This window comes from Dipodomys ordii, unplaced genomic scaffold, assembly GCF_000151885.1.
Source record: "Dipodomys ordii isolate 6190 unplaced genomic scaffold, Dord_2.0 Scaffold20, whole genome shotgun sequence".
NCBI classification, from domain to species: domain Eukaryota; kingdom Metazoa; phylum Chordata; class Mammalia; order Rodentia; family Heteromyidae; genus Dipodomys; species Dipodomys ordii.
Genome location: NW_012267236.1, coordinates 20646989 through 20673943, shown reverse-complemented (window position 1 = coordinate 20673943; position 26955 = coordinate 20646989). Strand labels below are relative to the sequence as shown.

Here is a 26955-nt window from a genome sequence, read left to right as displayed (position 1 = left end):
AGCCGAGCGGAACGCGTGACTTAAAGCATGGTTAATGTAAGGTGAATGCAGTGTCTGAGTTTCTCTGATTTACCCTCAATCCTGAAAGAAAAGTTAACGACAGCAGCATAACTTCTTAAGTTGTGATTTGGCAAACTCGAGCATCTCTTGCTTAGGATCTACCACTGAGCTGAGGAGAGTAGCCTTGGGCACAGGTCAGTACAGGTCAGTTCCCAAAGCACAAACCTGTTTCCATTGGTTAGCTGGACAATTTTAAGCTTTCAGATATATTTTACTTAATCTTGCTTCTAGACAGCATTTAAAAAATTAATACTTATAAAAATGTATCACACCTTAATTTTGAACAGTAATTACCGGCATTAGTTCTACTTCTGTCTTGTTACCCCACAAAACAAAAGTAACAAATACAACCAAGAAAATCCCAGTATTCACTAACTCAGTTCCCAACTGGAGGTATTTACGGTTCTAGGAGAAGCCAGGCATTCAGAAATAAGCAACCTTTGGTCTCCTATTTGACTTGGACGTTTGGGGTCTCAAGGTGAGCGAAACTGGCACAAGGGAGGGTGATGCTATTGGGTGAGTGTTGGGAGGAATACGTGGACAGTTACACGCATGCACGCACACACGCGTGCAGAGGCCGTGAGGGGAAGGGCCAGTTGAGCTCAGGAGTGTCTACTCAGCACATTTCCCTTGGTTGAAAGAACCACCCCACGAATCCTGACATGAGGCCACACTGTGGGAACTATCTCCACGGGAGATCTCTCCGCCTCTCGGGACCGTCGCCTGCTGAGCACTGCCTGTCGGTTTCCCTGCACAGGTCCACGTCCGGCACGACTCTCCTCTTTCTTCCGCACACACACAGATATGTACAACAAAATTTATACTTTTGCCTTCTGTACTCAAATACTTCAGTTATTCATGTGTAAACTTGACATTATTTCACCTTAATAGAGTTTATTAAAAATATATATTTATATATACTCTCCAATTCAGAATAGGCTAGAACCTCCCATAATGTAACAAAATCTTTATATAAAATATTAATTCAGTCTCCTTTTAAACAACTCTGATGAATGGAAATACTTCTATATATATTCTATATATATATATATATATTTTTTTTTAGTCTAGGAAGGAAGGAGGGATGGAAAGGGAAAGAGGAGAGGAAAGAAAGAGGAAGGTAGGAAAAGCTATGCCCAAACCAGAGCTGCAGAGCATTCCTGCTGCACAGGAAGTGCTTTACATCTAGTATTAGTATAGGCAGCATGAAAGATGCAGATTAACTTAAAAAAAATCACAATTCAGCTTCAGTATATCAGTAGGCCAAGGCTGATCTTTAATTTCCAAAATAATATCTTTAACGAGGATCAAACTCTTTAAACATCTCTACACTGACCCTAGAAGGAAGTGATTTTTAAAAAAAAGTCTACTTCCTTCACTGAGATACTGGATATTTCAATATCATACCCAACTCTGGTATATATATATATATATATATATATATATATATATATGAGAGACTGGTAAAAGAGTACATAATTAAAAAAAAAACGAAACTTGATGTGTACCAGTGCTGCATATTGTCATGGTACAAAACGTATTTATCTGGGATGAGAAATAAATCATCTTAATAGCCTTTTAAAAACAAAAAATCAAATTAAGTGCCTCTGAGGCTGCCTCTTCCAAGTTACCAGTTTTCTTAACCCAACACTGGAATATTGCCATAAGGTTATGTTTCAAGATCACATTTAAATATTTAAAATATATCTACATATATCTTAGTTTTCCTCATATTTAAGACAATTTCTGAATCATGAGTGTGAAAACGTAGAAATAGTCACAAACGTATTTACCAGAAACAAAGCCACACCTAGGTTAGCCAGCAAATTCCAAGCAAAGCCTGCTGTAGTCAGACTAGCACTGATGTCTGGAAAGGGGATGGGTGTACAAAAGTATCATATAGCCTCCAATTCTACCCATTATTGTTTCTATGACCAACACATTAAAAAAAAAGTCTTGTTATACAAACAAGAGCCTGATGTGATGTAACTATTGTGTGTAAAAAATAGTGCACTATTTTTTGTCCACAAAGCAAGTTTGTCTCTACAAGCTGGTAAATACTTGTTCCTTCCCCCCCCCCCATAAATACAGAAAAGGATCAAGACTTTGAAAAAAATTAAATTAAGGTATTCAAAATGGGCGAAGTTGCCTATCATGGAGCACTAGGAAACTGATATAAACTTCAAGCTTTTTGTTGCAGTAATTGCTTCGACACGAACATGCAGCTCCTATCAGATACATGTGGATGAGGACAAACTCCAGGATTATGGCTTTGTACAAGTGCATAGTTGCAACTGAAGAAATGATATCTGATTAATGCATATAAAAATAAAATGGTAAGTTAAAAAAACCCTCTTACAGTATTACAGTACTATGTGTTTGTGTGTGCGTAAGTGTGTCTCACACACGCACATATATATACATATACATACATACACATTACAAATAACACAATATCATGGTCACTCTTTCTACGATGCAGTCTGTCACTGTAGTGGACTCCATTCCCAGGTTCTTCTGGGTAAATGTGCTGGTGAAATCTTGGTTGAAGCTGAAAGATGATTTCTGTAACTCTTGTGTTTGACGGTGTAGTGTGAATGACTGCCAGGAGAGCTGACTGCAGCGAGCTAGAAGATCTGTGTCTACCCTTACTCTACTCACCAATCACTGCTGGTCAAAGGAGTAAGCCAATCTGTCCATGATTTTTAATTTACATTATAGGAAAAGGAACATATATATGTATGTGTGTTATCAGTCTCTCAGTAAAATATAGCTTTTTTAATAAATTTTGGGACATTATATTTGAGTCTTGTTTTAACTGGAAGAATGTGATCACCTTGATGACTGCTTTCACAGAAGACAGTTAGCTGGAAAGAAAGAAAAATAAAGTTAGCTGACATGATGAAATAATTTAAAAGAGTTAAAATTCTCTAAAAACGCATTCACTCGGTTTATTTGCTACCTTCTACATACTCATACCTCTACTTCTAAATCATGCATAAACATTAATTAATTCTTCTGCTTTTCTGACTTTTAGGCACATGCAATTATATTCTTTTTCAATGCAACAGTAGGGCTTTGGAAATTCAAATCTGGCTACAAATATTATGCATATGCTGTAATGCAGTTAAGAAGCTACTGGAGTTGAACAATGTGCCACAGAACAACCTATCTGAATGGGAGCTTGGTCTGAGGTTAACTACTAGCAGCCTCATGGAACGGAAAAGGCAGTGGACTCATGGGCCAGGTTCAGCGTAGCTGTCTGATGCTAAGCCATATTTCTCTCATCTACAAAACAGGAAGAAACAAGTTGTTTTAAAAAAGAAAAGCTACCCAGTAAAACCTGAATATAAACATAATATTACATAATTTATATTCTGCAACATGCTTCTTGGAACTGCTATCACTGCTTATAAATCTATTGTTTAAAAGATTTAAAGTCATGAGGCTCAACTGTTATTCAATCTCCTTTAAGTTGTTATTAAGCAAACGATTTTACATGTTCTAAAACCACAGAAGTTTCCACAGCATATCACCAGCATTCTTCAGCAAAAGTAACATTAGATTCTTGCAAATAATCCATAGCAACACAAGAAAGCCAAATCAGATAATGCTATTCATAGCACTTATCAAACTTGGAAGTTTGTGTGGTCTCAATTCTTGCAAGCTAGAAGTAAGGCAGGAATGAGAAAGGGATAGAGGGAGAAAGGAAACCCATGCTATGTTCACAAACCAGTACAGTTGCAGGAACTTGAAAACACTATTTTACTTTTACCAATATAGCTTCTTTGGAATGAATAGAAGGTACCAGAATTAGCTTCTTTTGCTATTTTAACACTTTTTTCATTCCTAAGGTTTAAAAAAATGAATTCCAACTACACTGAAAATTTATAGTCTATATATAAAGAATCTGAACATAGCATTTTACTTTTATATTTGACCTGGAAATTTTAGTTAGAAACATTTCTAAAAACTTTTAAAATATATACTGTTAAAAAACAACTACAAAAGTTCAAAAATAATCAAAGCCCAAGTACAAACCACATGCACTACTTGGAAGTACTAAAATCACTCAGTTTCCACTGTTGATTTACCCCATGTCTTCAGAAATCAAAAACATCGTCATCATCATCACCACCATCAACATCATCAAATGACCAATCCCAGTCTTTAAATGCCAAATCAAGCAATCTGCAACAGGAGTTTTTTGCAAGTTTACACTCTAACACTCTTTACAAACCATAGCTTAATGCCATGCCTAGAAATCAAACTTTGAAGGTTTGAAGGTTCTGAAGGCATTTTAACATCAGTAACATATCAGTAATGTGATAAAAAGAAAGATGGGAGCATCTAGGAAACATTTTTTCTTTATATGAAAGTGTATACAGTCACATTGGCCAGGTACGCTTTTCAGAATACCAGAGAATTGAAGACAAGGACAATATTGGGGATAAAAAAACACAATGAGCTTTCTTTCTCCTCACATCCCAACTGCCCAGAGAAAGATGTAATCACCTAAATCCTCAAGGAGCAATTGTCATAATGTTCTTTTCATAGTAGTACCTGGATAATCAGCTCATGGACCAAACCCAAGAAGGGAGAATAGGAGCAAGACCTCCTGCCCAGTGAGTCAACAGCTATGCTTAATATAGGAAAACTAGGCACAAAGGAACAGCTATATATATGAAAGCAGCCCTGGCAACTTATCCTGGCTACATAAATCACACTCTGTGTTGAGTACTTGGGTTTCTTTCCATTCCAACAAGCCATACTGTAACGTAGTGCAGCAATGACCTTTATGAGAAGTAGAAGCAACCTTTCTTTGTGTATAACTTTGATGTTGGTGAGTCAGACTGTCAAGGAATTCATCTGGTCCCGGAAGTTCCACCTCGCCACGTCAATGGTTCTGTGCAGTGCGTATTCCTAGACTTCAGCCTGGGTTCTCCATATGATTGGACAGAAGTATTTGCATTTTTGTTTTTTACTTAAGTTTTTTAACAGTACTAGGTGTGAACTCAGGTTGGAGCCTTGCTCTTACTGGAGGAGTAGAGGGAAGAGTTGAGAGAAGAGGTGGGGAGAGGAAGGGGTAATTGGTAAGAGCAAATTGCTGGATAATTTATCCTAAATAAACCTCATAACAATTTTCAGAACGTAATGAACACCTGAGAGACTGAGATTAGTAGGCTTTCTGGGAGACTTTAGTATCTCCTAGCTTTCAAAAATCTTTGAATGTGTATTAGTGTCAGCATCTTACAAGTCCATTCATGGGTAGGCTGGAAAGATGGCTTAGTGGTAGAGTGCTTGCCTAGCATTCAGGAAGTCTTGGCTTCGATTCCTGTACCACATAAGCAGAAAAAGCCAGAAATGGCGCTGTGGCTCAAGTGGTAGAGCGCTAGCCTTGAGCAAAAGAAGCTCAGGGACAGCGCCCAGGCCCAGAGTTCACACCCCAGGGCTGGCAAAAAAAAAAAAAAGTTCATTTGCAGGGTTACCACTGTAACCCACAAGACTTCTCTTAAAACCTCTCCTTTTATCCACTCACCTAATTCTGGTTATTCCAGCCTAGAAAATCTTTATGAATATAGATTTCCCCGCCCCTTAAGTGTCATTACTCAGTTCAAGTGTTCATGAAGTCTGAACATACAATCCCTCACTGAAAGATCTGCCTGTGAACAAACCGTAGCTGGTCCTTCTCAGCCAGGCGCCCACCTTCCCCTCTAGTCATCCTCTCCAACCTCAGCACCACAATGAATACAAACCCTGGAGCTAGTGCTGTTCCATGTGACATCCTGCCTGAATCTGTCTTCTCCCTTATTTCTGATTCTCCATGCTTGATGACCTTTCAGACAGAATTCTCCTCTTTTTCTTTCCTTTTCCCTTCAATACCGTGTTCATAACGCTATCATAAACAACAGTTTACAGAGTACTATGTCTCTTCTACTAATGGATCAATAATTATCCTTCAAGCCATGACACTGCCAAAAAAATGCATCAAAATAGGTGCATCTGAGTCCTACTAGCAGCCAAACATGAGGGTGTCCATTTCTATCTTGCCATTACTAATTTTCATTGCTGTCCGTTTGACACATGAATGTTATAGTTTAATTTTTTGCATAATAATCAGGGCAATTGCCTTTTTATGTTTAAGAGCTATTTCAATGGCAATGCCTGTATGGGCCTCACTAATTTTGTATTTGCATGATGTAATATTCTTTCTCATAACAGTTTACAAAAGAAGTGTCTCTTTTACCCTTAGTGCTAGAGACTGAAAGCACGATCTTTTACAGGTTAGGCAAGAACCCTACCATAGAATTATATCCCCCATCCATAAAAAGCTTTTATATACAAAGGTACTACCCATACACACTGCATCTTTCTCATAAGATACAATGGTTGTATACTGCAGATACATGGTGCTTTCAATTTTACAGGGCTATAATTCTGGGTAGAGCCCTTCAATAGTGCTCCACCTTGACTCCTGGCCGCCCCTTTTGTTTACTGAGCTTCAACTCATGGCCTTACACTCTTCACTTGGCTTTCTCATTTAAGGCTGGTACTTAATCACTTGAGGGACACTTCCAGTCTGATATGTTTCTGGTTAATTGGAGAAAGAAATCTCACAGATCTGTCTGCCTCCTCTGGCCTGAGCCTGGATGTTCATTCAGATTAAGCTTCTTGAGTAGCTAGGATTATAGACTTAAGCAACCACTGGAGCCCTGCTTATGTTCTTTGCAAATTTCCTCCAATCTAAGGAGGAAATTATTTTCTTCTTCACTTATTTTTTCTTCATTTCTGACTTGTAACGCTTTAAGTTCTATATAACTTTATTATTTTCCCCTCATAGTGTGTTAACCTTCTATAATTTAGAAATGGAGAATAGAATTAAAAACAATTCTGATGGTTTATTGGAATTAAGAGTCTCGTAAAAGTAAGGTGCTGGTGGCTCAAGCTTGCAATCCTACCTACTCCGGAGGCTGAGATCTAAGGATCGCAGTTCAAAGCCAGCCTGGGCAAGAAAGTCCATGGGACTCCAGTTAACTAACAGGAAACCAGAAGTGGTGCTGTGGCTCAAGTGGTAGAATGCTAATCTTGAGTGAAAAAGCACAGGAACAGAGCCCAGGCCCTGAGTTCAAGCCCCACGAGAGAGAGAGAGAGAGAGAGAGAGAGAGAGAGAGAAAGAGAGAGAGAGCAAGAGAGAGAGAGAGAGAGAGAGAGAGAGAGAGAGAGAGAGAATAGATGCCCTTCAGCCACATGAGCATTTTGTAAATTGTAGTAAAAAAATAAAGACCTCTCTAAGCTATTTTCATCAAAAGTTAGCATTTCACTGACAAATGTTCTACTTTTTCAGCATACTATCTAAACTTTAATTCCAATTCAGCAAGGTTAACAGTAGGGAGAAATGGAAAAAAAAGAATTTCCTGCTCCTACATAGGAAATGAGGGTTAAACACTCCCTTAAGTTGTGAGCTCTCAAAGTAACTGTCTGGAGCCCAGGCTTATGGCTCTGCTGCTTCCTACTATGTGTGTGGCTGGGGTTTCTGTGCCTTAGTTTTCTCAGAGCAGTTCTGAGGACAAGTATATAATAAATCTAACACTCTCCAAAAAGGGTCCAGCAGATAATCACTCAAAAATGTTAGCTGGGTGCTGGTGCCTAGCTACTCAGAAGTCTAAGATCTGTACATCAAGGTTCAAAGCCAGGAGACGCAGGAAAAGTCTGTGGGACTTATCCCCAATAGACCACCAAGAAGCCAGAAATGGAGCTGTGGTTCAATTGGTAGAGCATTAGCCTCAAGGACAAGAACTGAAGGAGAGTACCCAGGCCCCAAGTTGAAGCCCCAGTATTGGCTCAATAATACATAATAATAACATGTAAAAACAGCAATAAAAAACTATTTGAAGAGCAGGACCAGAAGAAAAAAAATGACAAAATCACAAGTAAATGTGCTCTTTGAACACATCAGGAAAACAGAACGTTACAGCACTGAAAGATGACTTGGTCTGAAAAAACTAACTCAATGTGTCACGATATATTAACTTATATCAAAAGGACTGATGTGCATGTGTGTATGTAAATATATGTATATGTGTATGTATGGAATATATGTATTATAATATACATTATATCTATTACATGTTTATTTGGTCTTTTTGAGACAAAGCCTTACTATGCAGTCCAGCTGGCTTTGAACTCTTGATCCTTCTGCCTCAGCTTCCCAAGTACTGGGATTACCATTTTGGACCCTTAATCAAAAACAGTTAACGGGCTGGGAAGGCAGCTTGGTGGTAGAGTGCTTGCCTAGCATGCATGAGGCCCTGAGTTCAATTCCTCTGTACCACATAAACAAAAAACAAAATTTATAAAATTAAAAAGAAAAAAATAACACTGAAAATTATTTTTTTAAAGTTGAAAGAAAATTTAACAGAAGAATGTTTGTAAACACTGTGGAAGCTGATGTTTTTGCTACTACATTTGTAAGCACTCATGAGGCTGGGCTTGTGCTCTTGGGCTTCCCAGCCTCCAGAGGTTCTGGTTCTCTTCTTGCTAACCTCCTGTCTGTGGTACTATCAGTTATAGAAGACTTAAAAATATCCAAAAAGCTTTTATGCATTGTTGTATAACGGAAACTTAGTTTTTAGCTGTTTTATACAAGGCATCAAAATGGCCTTCAGGGTCTGTGAATTCTTATATCTTTTAAAAAGAATTACTTACTTAATTACTACCATGTAATCACTATTTTATAATATTTAGTTTTATCATACCTCACTTAAAATAGTCAACATTTTCATTGCTGAAACACCAATTCTACCTTTGTCATCCTAAATTATCTCCTTGAGATATTAGTTTCAAGATACTGTGGTTAGAGAAAGATTTCTGACAATACAGCCAATGCACATCATTATTCATATACTGAAGGTCCTGTGTTAGGGAAAAAAAGGATATGCGGAATTAGACACCTGATCTAAATATATGCTTTTTACTTTAAGCTAACCTCTAATCCTTCAAGTTCGAAGAATAACAATGACTGTAAAAGCTGTAGCTGCTTCAGCCAATAGCTACTTAAATGGAAATACTTAAATGGCTCTATCAGAGTGTTTCTGGGCATAATGATCATTCCGACCCTCCTCCATATTCCCAACTCTATCTCTATCCTAAGGAATGCCTGCTTATTGTTAACATTTGTATTTTAAAACTGTCTATGTTGATCTTTAAGCTACAAACCCAGATATTATTTTAAATTTATAGATATAATTTAATTCTCCCTCCCAAGCCCCTTACCATAAAACATCTGCACTATGTATTAGGTGAGTGCATTTACCAGACAGCTGAAGGGCTTCATGCAGTGATGATGCTTCTCAAAGCACTGCAGTAGTCCATGTTTACTAAAGCTGAAGATCATGACTGCATGCAAAATGCCACACAAACCAACCTTTCCCTAAGTTTTAGCTGAATTTGATGCCCGTGGGCGATTTATAAAATAGGTCTTTCATCCAAATTAGATATGCAGTCTGAATTTAAGGTATTTGTTACACCATGGTTCTTTATAGTACCAAGCAAAGCAAAACTGCAATTAGGAAAGTTTATAGTTTAGACCGAAAAGCTGAAATGAAGGAAGAACTTTAATTTTTACCATATTTTGAATTTACTACCTTGGTTTGTTTGGAGCAAGCTGTCGACTTGGCCGTCTGATAGACTGATTCTGTTGTATCTTCATTGAAGTTCTAGGAGATGACCGTGCAAAAGGGTCTGGAGCTGGGGGCTTTTTAGGTATTTTTTTCACCAACCGACTAACCCACTTCTGCTGTTCTTCCGTAGAATTTGCTAATAACAATAGATTCTTTGCCGTTGATATATCATAATACACTGTAAAGAAATTTTGAATAAGTTAATGCGCTTAACACGACCTGAACACAGGTATTAACGATCAAGTACTTTCCTATTTACCTTTACATGGTGCTATAATCTCCTCCTTTTTGTCCATGTGGTCTTTATGACACTTAATGTGGCAGCGACGGCACTCTAAAGCAGGAGGGGGCTTAAACATGTGCCACAGTGGCTTCATACAAGCCTCACAGTTGGTTGGGAAATGATAAAGAGTAGGAATAAATTCATGTCCTTTGTGGCAAATATAGTTAGATTTTTCTCCCACTGGCTCCACTGGAAATTCTTGTTCCTTCTTACTTTCTCCTTCATTGGCATACAGAATCTATCAATACCAAAAAGATCAAAGTTATTTTTATGTAGTGACAGTAAATAAAATAACGTTAGCTTAAATTGCCCAGTAAGAAGAAAATGCATTTGAAGATCAATCCTAAATTAGTTTGCCTAGTCATGAGCTGGTGTGAGCTGAGGGTATGTTCAGTAGAGTGCACAAGGTCCCAAGTGTGACCCCCAAAAGAGTTCAAGGGAGAAAACATCATCATATAGTCCTTTTGCTTCATTTCAAAGAAATAAATACTACTGGGTGATGGTACCCAGGAGGCTGAGATCTGAGAATCCCAGTTTGAAGTCAGCCAGGACTGGAAGACACTCTTATCATCTTATTAGCCTCCGAAAAGCTGGAAGTAGAGCTGTGGCTCAGGCTAGCTTGAAGCAAAAATACTCAGGAACAGTGCCCAGGCCTTAAGTTCAAGCCCTGGGACAGGCATACACACACACAAAAAGATTCCAGCCAATGCTACCTCATTATTCTCTCTACAGTATCTTTGTTTTAGCGTAACTATTATAAAAATAGGCCAGCAAAAGTTGAAACTCTTCATAAAGTGTTTTTCCTCCTCTAGAAAGGAAGGGACTGTTCAAAATAATCACCTGGAGACGGGGGGAGGGGGATATGTTAGTGGTAAACTGAGTACTGGAGGTTTAATTCCCAAAGGTCCTTGAACCCCAACAACAACAACAACAAACAACAAAAAGTAATAATCTAGAGAAATAGGGCAATTACATGAATTGATGCTTTATACCTTTTTATTTATTTATTTTGGGGTCCGGTCGTGGGGCCTGAACTCTGGGCCTGGGCGCTATCCCTCAGCTCTTCAGCTTAAGGCTAGCGCTCTACCACTTGAGCCACAGCGCCACTTCCGGCTTTTTTTTTCTGCTTATATGGTGCTGAGGAATCAAACCCAGGGCCTCTGGCATGCAAGGCAAGCGCTCTACCACTGAGCCACCTTCCCAGCCTCCTATACCTTTTTATTTAAGGAGAAAAGATTTACTATGGCTCATAGTGTCAGAGGTTTCAGTCTATTGTGGTGAGGAAGACATAACAGACAAGCTAGGGATAATGTGTTGGCTAGGGAAAGGAGAGAAGGAGGGAGGGAGCAAGAGGGAGGGGAGGAAGGGGAGAGAAGAACAAGGACTCACCTCCAGCTGAAACCTATACATACTTCCTCCAGCTGAAACCCAACCTTTCCTGAACCTCCCAAATCAACAGCAAACAGTATAAATAATTAAGAAATGACCCCCCCACACACAGACTCATGTGCTCAATTCTAAGTACCGAGTTGGTAGAACTATTTTGTGAGGTTCTAAAAAACCTTTGGAGAGTTTTACAAAAACTTGATGATAGACGATTGCTGGTGGCTCACGCCTGTAATCCTAGCTACTCAGGAGGCTGAGATCCGAGGATCACAGTTCAAAGCCAGCCCAGGAAGGAAAGTCTATGAGGCTCTCTTATCTCCAATAAACCACTAGAAAACTGACAGTGGTGCTCTGGCTCAAGTGGTAGAGTGCTTGCCTTGGGCTGAAGAGCTGAGGGACAGAGCTCAGGACCAGAGTTCAAGCCCCACAACTGACATAAAAAAAAAACAACCCAAAACAACAACTTGATGACTGATAGATGCACAGCTTCATTTTAAAAGATGTGTGTGGAAAGCCAGGTACCAGTGACTCACACCTATTATAATCCTAGCTATCTGGGAGGCTGAGATTTGAGGATCACAGTTTGAAGCCAGCTCAGGCAGGGAAGTCTGTAAGATTCTTTATTTCCAATTAAGCACCAAAAAGAATGCCAGAAGTAAAAAGGCAATCTGAACAGAGCTAACGGGAAAGGAATGGGATTGTGCCACAACACTCGACAACATCCAAGGATGAAAAATCAGAAGGGAACAATGTTTACCTGGAAGATCCTCGGGATTTCCTTAGCATCTGCTCTATATACATCTGTCTGCGTAACTGGTCGGACGTGAAATAGCTTGCTATATTAATAAAAGAACAAAATATTATCCAAGGATCATAACTACTTGAGTTAATATTATATTTATATCGGAAGTATATACGAAATACTCTGGCCCATGTTAGAAGCTCCTATAATATCATGAGTTAATTCAAACATTACTTTAAGATTGTCACATATTTCCAGTAAGTCACATTTTCTAATTAGTATCCAAAAATAGTAGATTAAAGACCCAGGAGATGAAGATGTTTTGGGTACTGACTGTAGATCCCTAACTTCCATCACAGATCATAGGATGTATTACTGTAAAACAGATTCTAGACTGTGATTTCTTTATAACCAACAACACACTGACGAACTAGACAGAAAAGATCAGCTCCTCTCTTATCAGAATTTAAAAAGACAAGAAAAGATAAGAGTTTAAATATTCTAGTAAAAGCACTTACTCTATATCTAAAACCATGTAAGGATTAGATTGTTCTTTATCTTGTTCACTGTCATAGAAAAGAATCTTCTTACTGCTTACAATCACATACTGTTAAAAAGATGGAAGGAAAGAATCAAACATTGAATACTTATTATATATCATATCTACTGATTTTCTTTCACAAGAAACCCATGTTAACAGTAAATATTTAGGTTAAGTCACTAAAAAGAACTAGTACAGCTATAGAAAAGTCTTCTGTAAGGTAATATTTGTATGTTGATCCACTTTTTGTTTGTGGGTATTTTAAATAAATGGAAGAAGGAAAATGAAATCAAATGTATTTTGGACTGATTTAGCTTCTGGAGACAATAAATAGTATCCTTATAAGAAATGTACACAGTAACATCAAAAGCACCATTGTCAACAGCCTTTATGTACTTCACTCTAAAATACATTTCATTATTAACAACAAATAAAAATATAGATTTTTTTCACATAGTAAAATTATATCCTTCCAAATCATAGAATAAGACTTGTTTAGATATCTAAAATTGTAGACACGTATTTCCTAAAACTCCAAAAAGTGAAATAGCTGGAGTTAAACCACAAGTAAAAAGAAAAGGGGAAAGCGATAAGAGAAAATGGGAAAGAGAGAGGGGGGGAAAAGAAGAGAGAACACCATATTTTAAAAGACCAATTACCTTTTTAACCCATCCAAATTTCTTAGTGTTGTTTCGCACAGGTAAAGACAGCCATCCTTCTAATCTTGATTCTATAAACCAGCATAGATAAGAAAATAAATATAATCATTCTCCTTAGACAATGAAGAATAAAAACTTAATAAAGAATTCACAAAACCAATCAAGCACACTCTTCATTTATCACCATATGTTCTCTAAGACACAACAGTAATTAAGCAGGATCAGCAGAAGCACATTATACAATGCAAAACAAAATCCAGGTATAACCACACTGGAAATAAATTAAGCTGTATTATAAAGTTAAATGTCCTATTGGATAAATTCATGCACTGACCAAAGAAAACTTGCAAAGTAACAACAGAAAAGGTGCAGAGTAACAACAAAACTTCTATTCTCACTAGTTTATCTGCTGTGGAATCCTTTACTTTTTCTGCTTACAGATATAATGCAAAGTTTTAAGAAGAAGATACTATTGTGTTTAGAGAATAAGGAATTTCAGAATGGCTATGCTCCAATGAAATAAAAAATGGTATAAATTAATGCTCAAACCTGTTTAACAATCAACAATATAACCAAAATGTTTCTGAACTCCAATATACCAAAATCTGCAGAACTCTAGTTTTGTAAAGGAAAGTATCTAAGTCTTTAGACTGTTTTAATATATTTGATTAGTATCTTTTAATGAAATAAATAGAATGGCATTTTGAGAGGTTATTCCACTAATAAAAGTGGTTATTAATTATTCAACATCTATTTATGCTAACTATATTAGAAACTTTACATAAATTTTCTACAACCCTCACAATGTGAATTACATGCCTAATTTAGGGAGGAAACTGAAGTTGGGAGAAATGTCATATAGAGTTGTCTTTCTAACTTAAAAAGAAACCCTTGAATTTCTTCATTTCAACTGCAAAGTCTGTTCAGGCTAAGACTCAGGCTGAATTGTTTCATGTCCTTGTTTGAGGTCTAGTATATCATGTGCAACTGGTAAGTACTCAATGAAATGTAACCATATTCTCTGAAGTAGTCTACATGGTTTTTTCCTGTACTGTTAGGAAAATTCAAAACAATGTCCTATTTAAAAATGGATGACACTGTGCCACCCAAGTGGTTCCTACCAACTGTGAGGTCCTGGGTCCAATCCCCAGTACCGCCAAAACACACACAAACATGGAAGGAAGAAAGGAAGGAAAGAAAGAAAGAAAGAAAGAAAGAAAGAAAGAAAGAAAGAAAGAAAGAAAGAAAGAAAGAAAGAAAGAAAGAAAGAAAGAAAGGAAGGAAAGAAGGAAGGAAGGAAGGAAGGAAAGAAGAAAAAGGAGGAGGAAGGAGGAAGAGGAAGGAGGAAGGAGGAAAGAAAGAAGGAAAAAAGGGAGGAAGAAAGAAGGAAGGAAAGAAAAAGAAAGAAAGGAAGTGGCGCTGTGGCTCAAGTGGTAGAGCACTCGCCTTGAGCTGAAGAGCTGAGGGACAGTGCCCAAGCTCAGAGTTCAGGCCCCATGACCGACCCAAAAAAAAAAAAAAAAAGAGAAAGAAAGACGGAAGGGAGGGTAGAGGGAGGGAAAGGGGGAGGGAAGGAGAGAGGGAGGGTTAAAAAACATACATTTGTAAGTGATGTATTATTCCATTTCTTTGAAGTTGGCAAAATCAATGGCCTATCTTTTTTTTTGGGGGTCAGTCCTGGGCATGAACTCATGGCCTGGGCACTGTCCCTGAGCTTCTTTTGCTCAAGACTAGCACTCTACCCGTTGAGCCACAACACCACTTCCAGCTTCATGCATGCTAGGCAAACACTCTACCACTAAACCACATTCCCAGCCTATGGCCTATCAATTATAATAGCAGTGCCATAAGAAAACATTTTTTTTGTATAGTAATATATTTCTAATGAGTTAAAAACAGTCAATCTACATCAACATGTCAGGGTTAGTAAATATTAGTTATTGTTAAAAAAATTCAGAAGGACTAAAATTATAGGCAGGGGGGAAAACTCCAAAGACAAAGAGTTTTTGAGGATATCACCTGTACCATTAGGTTCCGGAGAAATGGGTAAGTAAGACAAAGATTCTTCTTCTGAGTCAGAGTCAGAGTCAGAGTGAAGGAGCATGTGAGAACTGGAAGGCTTAGTGGCAATATTGAGAGAAGTAGAGGAACGCCGGTAGGTGAATGACATGGATTCCATAGTGTGTGATTGAGTAATATGAACTTAACACCCCAACATACAAGGAAGTAAGATGCAGAAAGAAGAGAAAACAAAAGCTTAAAAAGAAAGTGACTATATAACATACAATGAGTTAAGTATCTAAATATGGAGCTTCTGTTTGCGTTATTAATGTAAAATACTGTCAAAAAAATCAATGCATAACTTAAGTCTAAAATATTACTTGAAGAACCCACTCCAAAAAGTAGGTTTTCCTTTAAAGAAATGACATTTTTGCCTCAAAAGCAGTTGAGTGCAAAACTTAAGACAATCAGCTGATGTCCATTTAAGAGAAATGTAGGGACTGAAAGAATCTGTACCTGGAAACCCATCATCAGCATCTGCATCTCCTGGGCCACTGCCAGTACTGGAGCTGTCCAAGTGCAAGGCCTGGAGCTGGGAGCGCAGCTGCTCAATGTCACTGTCCTTAGAGTCCAGCGTCATCTGCAGTTCAATTCGAATCTGGCTCTCTTCAGCTATTTGCTACAAAAAAATTACATCAAATTAACTGGATGAGATTTGTCTCATCTTGTTTCAGTAATTAAAAGAAATGTCCTGATACCAAATACCCACAAACATGAAAATAGTTCTATTTCTTCAATTATAAAAATACAAATACAAAATAACTTTAAAAAGTTTGGGTCCCCAAAGAATTCTTACAGCCTGCATCTCATTCAGTTCTTTCTGATACTTGATCATCTGTTGGGTCAGTTTTTCACGTTCGGATTTAAGCTCCATATGTAGCTTTCTATTCTCCTTCTCTTTTCTTCGTACATCTGTGTCACTGCCACGCTTGACAGGTTCTTTTCGATTCATAATTTCAGCCAATTTATTCACAGCCTTAAAAATGTAAACATAAGTAAAGTATAAGTAACATGATTATGTTGATGGTTTCTCAGTAACTCACTAACTACAGGTTATAGAACCACGAATAATCTCCTTCCTATATACAAGGCTACAAAGAAAACTTTCCACATTATTTTAAAAAACTTCCTTCTCGCCGGCTGCCGGTGGCTCATGCCTGTAATCCTAGCTACTCAGGAGGCTGAGATCTGAGGATCATGGTTCAAAGCCAGCCCGGGCAGGAGAGACCTTGAGACTCCTATCTCCAATAAACCACCAGAAAACCGGAAGTGGCACTGTAGCTCAAGTGGTAGAGCGCTCGCCTTGAGCTGAAGGGCTGAGGGACAGCGCCCAGGCCCAGAGTTCAAGCCCCACGGCCAACCAAAAAACAAAACAAAAACAAAAAACTTCCTTCTCCATTCCATAACTCTTAGTTTTTCATTTTCATCATTTCTCCAATGACAATTGTGAAAAGTGGCCACACGCCGACAGTCAGCAAACCCTGCTCCAATGTATAGTACTAGAAGCAAGACGGAGAGAGGACAGCGTATGTGGGCTGAGCAACGTGCCTGCGTCTTGAGCGTCCTCTCTGTCAACAGCTGCTTCTCAAACTGCGCTTTAATGGCTGCGGCACTTATCTCCTCATCTTTCAGTCGTGACAGTTCTGAAACAAATGCAAAACACAAACATCACATTGATACTACAGCAAGTAGCAGGCATTGGGAAGTGAAAAATAAACTTGTCTTTGTTAATACATACGTTCTTGAGCATCTTTCAATTTGTTGTTTAATTCTTCTTTCTCATTTGCAAGATTAGCAACATCACTAGTTAGTGTCCTATTCGTTTCTTCAAGCTAAGAAATGAAAGTGAAGAAAATCATATCTCAACTTACCAAAATAAAGTCATAAAACAGTAAAGGAAACAAAATCCTAGCATGTTGGCAAGTCTCATTTTCTAAGTCTACCTTCTCCTTTCCTACCCCTGTGCTCCCTTACCCACTCTGCCTCTCATGAAACATCTGCTCACCATAACACACTGCACATGTATCCCAGGGAAACTAAAAACTTGCCCTTCTCTAACAAATCCTTAGCAGTTTTCTTAAAGAATGAAAAAACTACTTAGTGAATTAATAGAAGGAGCCACAAAAGTCCTTCATTCTACTACATGTAATAAATTTGAAAATTGTAGAATTTATTTCAGGACATTAGTTTAAAACGGAAGATAAAAATTATACAAAGAGGTCAGGCACCACTGGCCCATACCTGGAATCCTAGCTACTCAGGAGACTGAAATCTGATGATCACTATTCAAAGACAACTCAGGCAAGAAAGTCCAGGAGATTCTTATTTCCGATTAAGCATTAGAAAAACCAGAAGCTGTGGCTCAAAGTAGTAGAGTGCTAGCCTTAAGCAAAAAAGCTCAGGGACAGCAGACCAAGACCTGAGTTTAAACCCCATGACCAAAAACAAAAGAAAAACCCACATACTAAATCTATGTCCCTTCCCACTACACGAAGTGGTTTGTATACTGCCACTTTCACCACATATTAAGTTCTTGCCAGCAGATGAATCTTTGGTTATTATTAATTTTCACTGAGAAGAATCAGATTACCCTGTTCTAATACCTCTAGCATTTCAATAGGTCAGCATAATTGATAGCACAAACCCAACTATTTGGTATTTTATTTTTCTTTGGGAAATTAATGGCTGTTTGGATTAAAAATCTGGTAGTCAGCACAAGTTTTCATTCAGATTCATGACAATGTTTTAGTGATTCTATATATGATACAGCAATTCAGTTAAAATAAAAAAAGTACCAAGAATTTTACTTACAGATGCAATAGTAGCATCTTTTTCAGTAAGTTCTTGTTTATGTCTAGCCATCATCTCTTTGATCTCTAGTTCCTTCATGATTTTTTCTTTTTCCAAATCAGAATACTGTTCTTCAGCAATTGAACGAGCCAGCTGCTCAGAATCTGCTTTGGTTAATGTTATCTCCAGCTGGGCAGCCAACGAGTCCCTGTATTTTAGAAAGACAACATTTAAAACATTAAAAAGAATTCTTTTTTTGTGATGAAGATTGAACATGCATGCTAAACTCACACTCTGTCACTGAGTAAATCTCCAGTCTTATTAGAGATAAACCATTTTAATACACAGTTTTTGCTATAAGTTTTTGTCAGAAGAATGATGGAAGGAATAACATTAATCAAGATTCACTGTACTTTATATCTAAACTCATTTGTTGAATTCAAACTCCTTTGTATACCTTCTTAAAAATAATTTTAAAAAATTCTTTGAGCTCAAAACAAGAATTTTTGTCTTCTTGACCTCATCAGTTCATTGATACTTCATAACTAGCAGGCACTGTTCTAGAGGCATGTGTCTATGAAGACAAGACAGGGGTCTTTTCCTTACCTTTCATCCTGTAATTCCTGTTTCTTCTGCTGTAACTCTTTACACAGTTTAGTCTTTTCTTCACTTTCCTCCTTAAGTTCTCTAACTTGAGTTTTATAGAGTGTCTAAAAAGGAAAATACAACAGGCATGTGTATCAGTTTAATAAAGAACATTATACATTTAAAACTTACCCAGATAAAAATGGAATATGCCCAAATATTTTAATGTTGAATAATGTTGGACTCCTTGCCAAATTAATAGTTTAGTGGGCTTTCTTATTTTCTAGTCATCCACTGATAAACTAATAAAAATTCAACTAGCAGTTTGCAGTGTAACTTAGTAGTAGAGTACAAGCTTAGCATGCATGGAGCCCTAGATTTAGACCCTAGCACAACCTATTCCCTAATATACAAGCACGATTTAGACTGGATATTATAGTAATATTTCTTTTTAAAAAAACAGCACCAGGGGGCTGGGAAGGTAGAGCACTTGCCTTGCATGCTTGAGGCCCTGGGTTCGATTCCTCAGCACCACATAAGAAAAAAGCTGGAAGTGGTACTGTGGCTCAAGTAGTAGAGTGCTAGCCTTGAGCTGAAGAGCTGAGGGACAGCGCCCAGGCCCAGAGTTCAGGCCCCACAACCGGACCCAAAAAAAAACCAAAAAAACAAACAAAAAAAACCAAACAGCACCAGTTGATAGAAGGATAATTATTAGCAAAAAGAATGTTGCTGACTTAAATGAATGGAAAGGAGATGATAATATCTACTTCATTTTTATTTTTTTTCCAATTAGATTTTATTTTTTTTACATTGAATATCAAGGAACTTTATTAGGTTAATATATTTATTTCTCAAAAATACTCCATAAGATGAAAATTTTACTTCTTTTAACAAATAAAGAAAATATTGTTTAGAAAGAGTGATCTAATTTCCCTCAGGGTCAGACTGCTACTGCATGATACAATGTGGATTGAGATTCAACTCTAATTCTGAAATGAATATCTTTGTTCTATCACAGATTCATAACATTGTCATAAGTCACCTACTGTACTTCCTGACTTTTTCACAGCATTTCCTCCTACATTTTCTTCATTCTTAACTTCATAATGTATTAGTACACAAAACCTGTATGTTTTCATATTCCCTTAATCACCTGTTATCTTCTTTCTCTTCTTTAGTACCCCACTGACTGGGTTGCTCCCTTATTTTTAACTCCATGACATTTCGACTTCATTTTTAAAAACTGATCTCAAAGAGGTATATTAAAATGACAATTTTATTTCTTTCTATTATGAAAACATTATTCCTCAAAAGCAATGCTTTTAAACTAACTTTGAAGGCATGGTACAGTGTGTGTTGAGATGATAATTTTTGTTCTGAGATGGTACCTTGTAACATTGCCTAGGCCGGTCTCAAACTTGTAGGCTCAAGTGATTCTTCCACCTTTGACTCTAATATAGGCACTTTGTAGTATAATACAGGCACTTTGCCACTTAAGCCATGCTTCCAGCCTACACAGTACTTTTATTATGAGTTATATGATACAACATGTCCCATACAAAACATTCTAGTGTTTACTATAACAATCTATTTAAAGACAATTATCCTTTTAGTTGTACAGAAAGAATTTTTAAAAATTCTACAAATACAGCAATTTCCAAATTAATGTGTCTGAAACTTACTGAGAAATACTGCTCTGCTTCAAGCTGATCCTGGAGCTCTTTCATTTGCCCATCTGCATCCTGGCGCTCTCTATGAAGACAATGAATCAAGTAAGTGTTGTGAGCAGTCACTGTAGTAAAACAGTTTGGGGAACACTTGTGTCTTTTCAAAAAAATCTGTGAGGACAAATCATTCTCATGCTGATATAAAGTGAATCTCTGCTTTTTAAAACTGTCACTCCTGCCAGGCACTGGTGGCTCATACCTGTAATCCTAGCTACTCAGGAGCTTCAGATCTGAAGATCACGGTTCAAAGCCAGTCTGGGCAGGAAAGTCAGTGAGACTCTTCCCCAATAAACCACCCAGAAAACCAGAAGTGGCACTGTGGCTCAAGTGGTAGAGTGCTTGCTTTGAGCTGAAGAGCTCAGGGATAGCACCTAGTCCCAGAGTTCAAGCCCCATGACAAGGAAAAAAACAAAACAAAACAAAAAACCAAACAAACAAAAACTGTCACTCCTAGCCAGGAGCTAGTAGCTCATACCTGTAAAAAACCTAGCTACTCAGGAGGCTGAAATCTGAGAATCATAGTTGAAGCCAACTAGCAGGAAAGTCTATGCTCTTCTTATCTCCAATTAACTACCAAAAACCACCGCCCCAAATAAACAACAACAACAAAAGTGGAGCTCTGGCTCAAGTGGTAGAGTACCAACCTGTAGCAAAAGAAGCTCAGGGACAGCACTCAGACCAAATCCAAACCCCAGAAACAGGACAAAAATAAGTAGGACTAAAAAAGAAAACCTGACACTCCTTCACTATTGCATATGGACTTTCTCTTAGACTCTCTGACATATGTAATGAATAAGCTAATAAAATGTGTGCTTGTCATTTATAAGATTATTTCTTTGTTGCTTTGTATGCCCCTCCCCCACGGTATAACCCCTGCTTTCACTGTATTTGATGTCAGTATAATTTGTGGAGGGGAAGGGGAAAAACAAATAGTTTAACTAGGGATACAAGTGGACCCATTACAACAATGAGATGTACAAGTTGTTATGTCGAAAACGAACTTTACAACTTTGGTGCGAGGGGTGAGGGGGAGGATGGGAAGGGGAAACAGGAGGAGGCTACAATGCTTGATAAGAAATATACTCATTATCTTGCTCATGTAACTGTAACCCCTCTGTACAGTATTTTCATAGTAAAAAAAGAACTCATAAAAAATGTGTGCTTGTATTTTTAATTTTTCTCAATTTTAATCTTTAACACAACAATCATCAAAAACTCTAAATTCCTCAATTACTTTCAAGAATATAAAAAGATTTTAAGACCAAACAGTGTTATATTAAACCAACAAGACTGATTACTATAGCCTGCTGTGATTAACTAACTACATATGCCAACCATGGAAGGCTGAGTATCTGAGGGAAGAAGTGGCTTGGAGGGCCTGAGGGAGACTAGGAGTCCTGCTTTGAATCTAAACCAGAAGAGATGCCACCAATTTCCACAATCTAGAAAACTTTACTGAAAAGTTTACAATATATGCTTTTCTCTGAGTATTTCTGAACCAGTAATTAAACATATTAAAATTGAGTCTAGGGCTGGGAAGGTGGCTCAGTGGCAGAGTGCTTGCCTTGCATGTATGAGGCCCTAGGTTCAACTATTCAGAACCACATAGACAGAAAAAGCGGGAAGTGGTGCTGTGGCTCAAGTGGTAGAGCGCTAGCCTTGAGCTGAAGAGCTGAGGGACAGCACCCAGGCCAAGTTCAGGCCCCACGACTGACCAAAAAAAAAAAAAAAAAGTCTACACTAATTTAAGAAAGTGATTTGAAATGCTGTTTAAGGCTTACTTTAAAAAACATAAAAACATATTTATCTCATCAAACTAAGGGTGTGAAAGTGGTTAGCAAGTTGGAGAACACAACTTCTATAAGTAAAAAAAAAAAAAGAAGAAGAGAACTGGAAGCTGGTGGCTCATGCCTGTAATCCTAGCTACTCAAGGGCTGAGATCTGAGGATGCCGTTCAAACCTATCCTAGGCAGAAAAGCCCGTGAGACTCTTGTTTCCAATTAACTATCAGAAAACTGAAAAGGGAGCTGTGGCTCAGGCACATGATGAGCCAAAAAAAAAAAAACTAAAAATAAAAAACGGGGCACTGGAGGCTTAAACCTGTAATCCTAGCTACTCAGAAGGCTAGGATCCTAGGATCATTGTTCAAAGCTAGCCCAGGCAGGAAAGTCAGTGAGACTCTTATCTCCAATAAACCACCAGAAATCCAGAAATAGCACTGTGGCTTAAGTAGTAGAGCACTAGCCTTAAGCTGAAGAGCTGAAGTACAGCGCCCAGGCCCAGAGTTCAAGCCCCACGACCAACAACAACAACAAAAAGATGATGTACCAAAATCTCAATCCTACATATAATTGCATAGAAATGTACAAAATATACATATGAGCACAGAGAGGTGTCTAGGACAACAAAGACATGCTACATCTGAGAAAGGAATATAGCTGTATTTATAAAGTGACACATCATGTTCTGCCTTTTTAAAAAATGTAGTTCTAGTGGGGCTAAAGCTCACGCCTATAATCCTAGCTACTTAGGAGCCTGAGATCTGCGAATTGCAGTTTGAAGCCAGCCTGGGTAGGAACTCCATGAGACTCTCATCTCCACCTAAATCTCCAAAAAAAAAAAAAAAAAAGCCAGACATGGCACTGTGGCTCAAGCAGTAGAGTGCTCACCTTGAGTAAAAATAAGTTCAACAACAGTGCCTAGGACCAGAGTTCAAGGCCCAGGACCAGCAAAAAAAAAAAAAAGATAAAGAAAAAAATTTATATTTTATAGTTAAGAAAATACTTGCATACATCTTGGATATTTAAAAACTGTAAACATTAAGAAAAGCTCAAACAAGTGACTTAACCCACTATGTTCAAGCTGTATATAAAGTAGGCCTTTCACTCTTCTGATCAGTTAACATACTTCGGTTATTTTATTTACTTACTGGCCCTTAAAATGGAAAATATGACTCAATACCACTTATCCGTGTTATTTCCACATTTATTATTAAGGAGTGTATTACTGAGAATTCATGCTTTTTATTTCCCCACAAGTAAAAAATGTGACAGAGGCCAGGCATGGTAGTGATACACACTTAAAATCCTAGCACTCAGGAGACTGTGGCAGGACTGAAAGACGGTGGACAGATTGGGCTACGTAGGGAGTTCAAAGCAAGCCTAGGCTACCTGGAAAGACCCTGTCTCAAAAACAAAATTACTCAAATAAGGAAAAGAGCCATGGAAGACCAAGTTTCAAAAACTATGTCAGCAGTATCAGCTAAGCCTACTTGTAGCAAGCCCCCATTCAATTTTAATATTAGGATCATTTTGAGGAATAAAGCTAACATGGAAGAAAATGAAGCCAACCACAACAAAAAAAATCAAGATGTCTGACTGAATACTGTTTCAATTTTGAATTCTGATGATAAAGTAAGTTTAAGTTTAGTAAGTCTAGGCTTCTCTGGCAGTACATGGGCAAAAAGAACTCCAAGTGAATATTTTAACTATTTCTTCCTAGACAGCATCTGTGTTGCTCATCTGCCACCTTAAGGTACTCCTTAGGTCCTGATGTGCTAATAGCACTAATAAGTCCCAACCACTTATTGTATTGTAGATACTTAAAATGTCAATACTTTTCCTTTACTGGATTCCTAACCATGAGATATTATTGCTCCCTTTCACAGATGGGACAGAAAGATTCAATATTTTCCCAATGTTAACCAACTAGTAAGTAGTTATTCTCTCATATCTCTTTTCATCAAATACCTAGGACTCAACAGAACCTCTGATGATGAATGGGAAGAAGTATTCTACTACTAATAGAAATAATGTGATAAGCTTTAGTGGTATATTTTAAAAGAATTTCAAAATACTGGGTAAAATGATTAAAAAACATTCTGTGGGGCAGATCAGAGGAGGAAGCTCAAGAACATGGAAGAAAGACCCCAGCCCCCTTCTCTTTGCTCCCACTCTCTGCTCTCTGCTTGTTCTACAGTGTAGCTGCAGTAAATACACAAACATAATCTGCCTGAAGGCCACAGGTGCCAACACAATACTTCTAGAGAAAGCAAGACCGTCAAAAGAAAATTCCTAGAGAAAACAAAATTAAGATAGTGTGCATGTGGATAATTGTGCATATTAAACCTTCATCTCAATTAGCTTACTTACTTCCGAAGTTCAGCATTTTGTTTCTCCAGGTTCATTTTCATTTCCATGAGGTGATTATTCTCTTGTTTTAACTGCTTTTCTGACATTTTCAATGTGTTAACTTGCTGTGTTTGCATCTTCAGGTCATTTTGCGTGAGGCAGCGCTTCTGAGTTTCCTGCTCTATTTTTAACGTCAAATTTTGAACCTCAAAACATAAAACGTAGACTTAGTATAAAAGTAAACTACTTTTATTTTTCTTATGAATAAAGCTAACAGAAAATATCGTGATATAAAAGTTTTTTTCCAGTCGGGCGCCGGTGGCTCATGCCTGTAATCCTAGCTACTCAGGAGGCTGACATCTGAGTACTGCAGTTCAAAGGCAGCCTGGGCAGGAAAGTCTGTAACTCTTATCTCCAATAAACCACCAGAAAACCAGATGCGGCACTGTAGCTCAAGTGGTAGAGCACTAGCCTTGAGCTGAAGAGCTGAGGGACGGCGCTCAGGCCCAGAGTTCAAGCCCCATGGCTGACAAAAAAAAAAAAGTTTTTTCTCATTCATTTCACAGTAAAATGTTTAAAATAAAAGACTCTAAATACTCTTGAATTTTGGGAAGGGGAAACAAAGGAGGAGGCTACAATGCTTGATAAGAAATATACTCATTATCTTGCCCATGTAATTGTAACCCCTCTGTAAGTATTTTCACAATAAAAAATAAACAAAAATTAAAAAAAAAGAATCTGTATTCATGCCAAAAAAATACTATTGAATTATCATTTTCTTATACTATACATGAAAATCCAGTAAACTCAAGAGATGGAGTAGAATATAAGAAAAAAATTAGGGCTGGGAAGGTGGCTCAGTGGTAGAGTGCTTGCCTTGCAAGCATGAGGCCCTGGGTTCGATTCCTCAGCACCACATAAACAGAAAAAGCCGGAAGTGGCACTGTGGCTCCAGTGGTAGAGCACTAGCCTTGAGCTGAAGAGCTGAGGGACAGTGCCCAGACCCAGAGTTCAGGCCCCATGACCGGCAAAAAAAAAAAAAAATTAGAGTTTACGAAGTCCTCCATAAGCTTTTACAAATAAAACTAGCTTATTATTAAGTCATTAAATGTTCATTAGTGAAATCTATACTTACATCCTCATTGAGTCCATCTTTTTGTTTAAGGAGCTCATTCACCTTTTGCTGTGACTGTTTGAGGTCACAGTCCAAAATAGAGCATTTTTTCTCAGCTTCTAGTAATAGGTTCTCTACCTTCTGTTTTAAAGACCTTTCTTCTAAGAGCTTCTTCTCCATTTCTATTACAATAAAAATGGACATAAAAATGAATAAGCACATAAAACAAGCCTACCAAATATGACAGTGCCAATAAAAATGACAGTAGTATTTTTATTCAATTCCAAGTTAATATGTTTACCACTCTCAATATATTTGAAATATCAAGAATTTTATGCTTGCAAGTTAGGGGCTTTGTTTATAGAATGTTAAGATACATTTGCCTTTATGGTTCTATAAGATGCTGATTTTCTTTAGATAAGAGATTTATCTTACTGCTATTTTATATGTTTCTGTATTACTGTTTTGTTGTTGCTTTTGTTAGCCATGGGGCTTAAATAATGTTTTACTTCAATATGAAATGAAATTCCTTTATTTATTTATTTATTTATTTTTTGGTGCTGGTACTAGGGCTTTAACTCAGGACCTGGGCATTGTCCCTAAACTTTTTGCTCATGGCTAGTGCTCTATCAATTGAGCTACAGCTTCACTTCCTGAAATTCCTTTTTAAGCGTTTTAAAACTGAAGTTTCTTTTACAAGAATACTTTAAAAATATTACTTTCAGAATTTAAAATCCATTATAAACAATCTGGAAAACAAATACTGTAATTATCCTATGATAACTCCAAGACAAGAACTGGTCTGTAAAAGTAAACTATATTATCCCTTAGTATTATACAGCTTTAATCAAATCTGTCTGATATCTTCATACACTGAACAAATAATAGATCCCACTATTAAAAAAAAATGTTTACCTGCATAAACCAGAAGCAATTCTGAAATAGGGCTGGAGAAAAATTAAACTATCATAAACATTACAAAAAGAGAGCAAATGCCTCAAATCAGCATAGATCTACCTGAAGCATAGATTACACCTGTACACTGTTCACTACTGATAGCACTGGAACACGAGATTCTCTCAGACTTAAAAAATATGGCTGAATAGGGGGGGCTGGGATGGTGGCTCAGTGGTAGAGCACTTGCCTTGCATGCATGAGGCCCTGGGTTCGATTCCTCAGCACCACATAAGCAAAAAG

General features: G+C 37.6%; 1 protein-coding gene across 1 annotated transcript in view; it reads right to left on the bottom strand.

The window, feature by feature from the left end:
* Positions 1–1507: 1507 nt before the first annotated feature.
* The window catches only part of Rock2 (Rho-associated, coiled-coil containing protein kinase 2), a 69154-nt gene continuing 43706 nt past the window's right edge, over positions 1508–26955 (bottom strand). Inside the window, exons 19-33 of the mRNA XM_013013554.1 lie at positions 25780–25940; positions 24666–24850; positions 20470–20539; positions 18809–18912; positions 18224–18410; positions 17151–17244; positions 16961–17055; positions 16209–16388; positions 15869–16031; positions 13352–13422; positions 12670–12758; positions 12167–12245; positions 10000–10261; positions 9705–9918; positions 1508–2927 (exon numbers count right to left, since the gene is read on the bottom strand). Coding sequence (XP_012869008.1) covers positions 2924–2927; positions 9705–9918; positions 10000–10261; positions 12167–12245; positions 12670–12758; positions 13352–13422; positions 15869–16031; positions 16209–16388; positions 16961–17055; positions 17151–17244; positions 18224–18410; positions 18809–18912; positions 20470–20539; positions 24666–24850; positions 25780–25940 — 1958 coding nt within the window. The 3' untranslated portion in view covers positions 1508–2923. The remainder of the gene's footprint in view (positions 2928–9704; positions 9919–9999; positions 10262–12166; positions 12246–12669; positions 12759–13351; positions 13423–15868; positions 16032–16208; positions 16389–16960; positions 17056–17150; positions 17245–18223; positions 18411–18808; positions 18913–20469; positions 20540–24665; positions 24851–25779; positions 25941–26955) is intronic.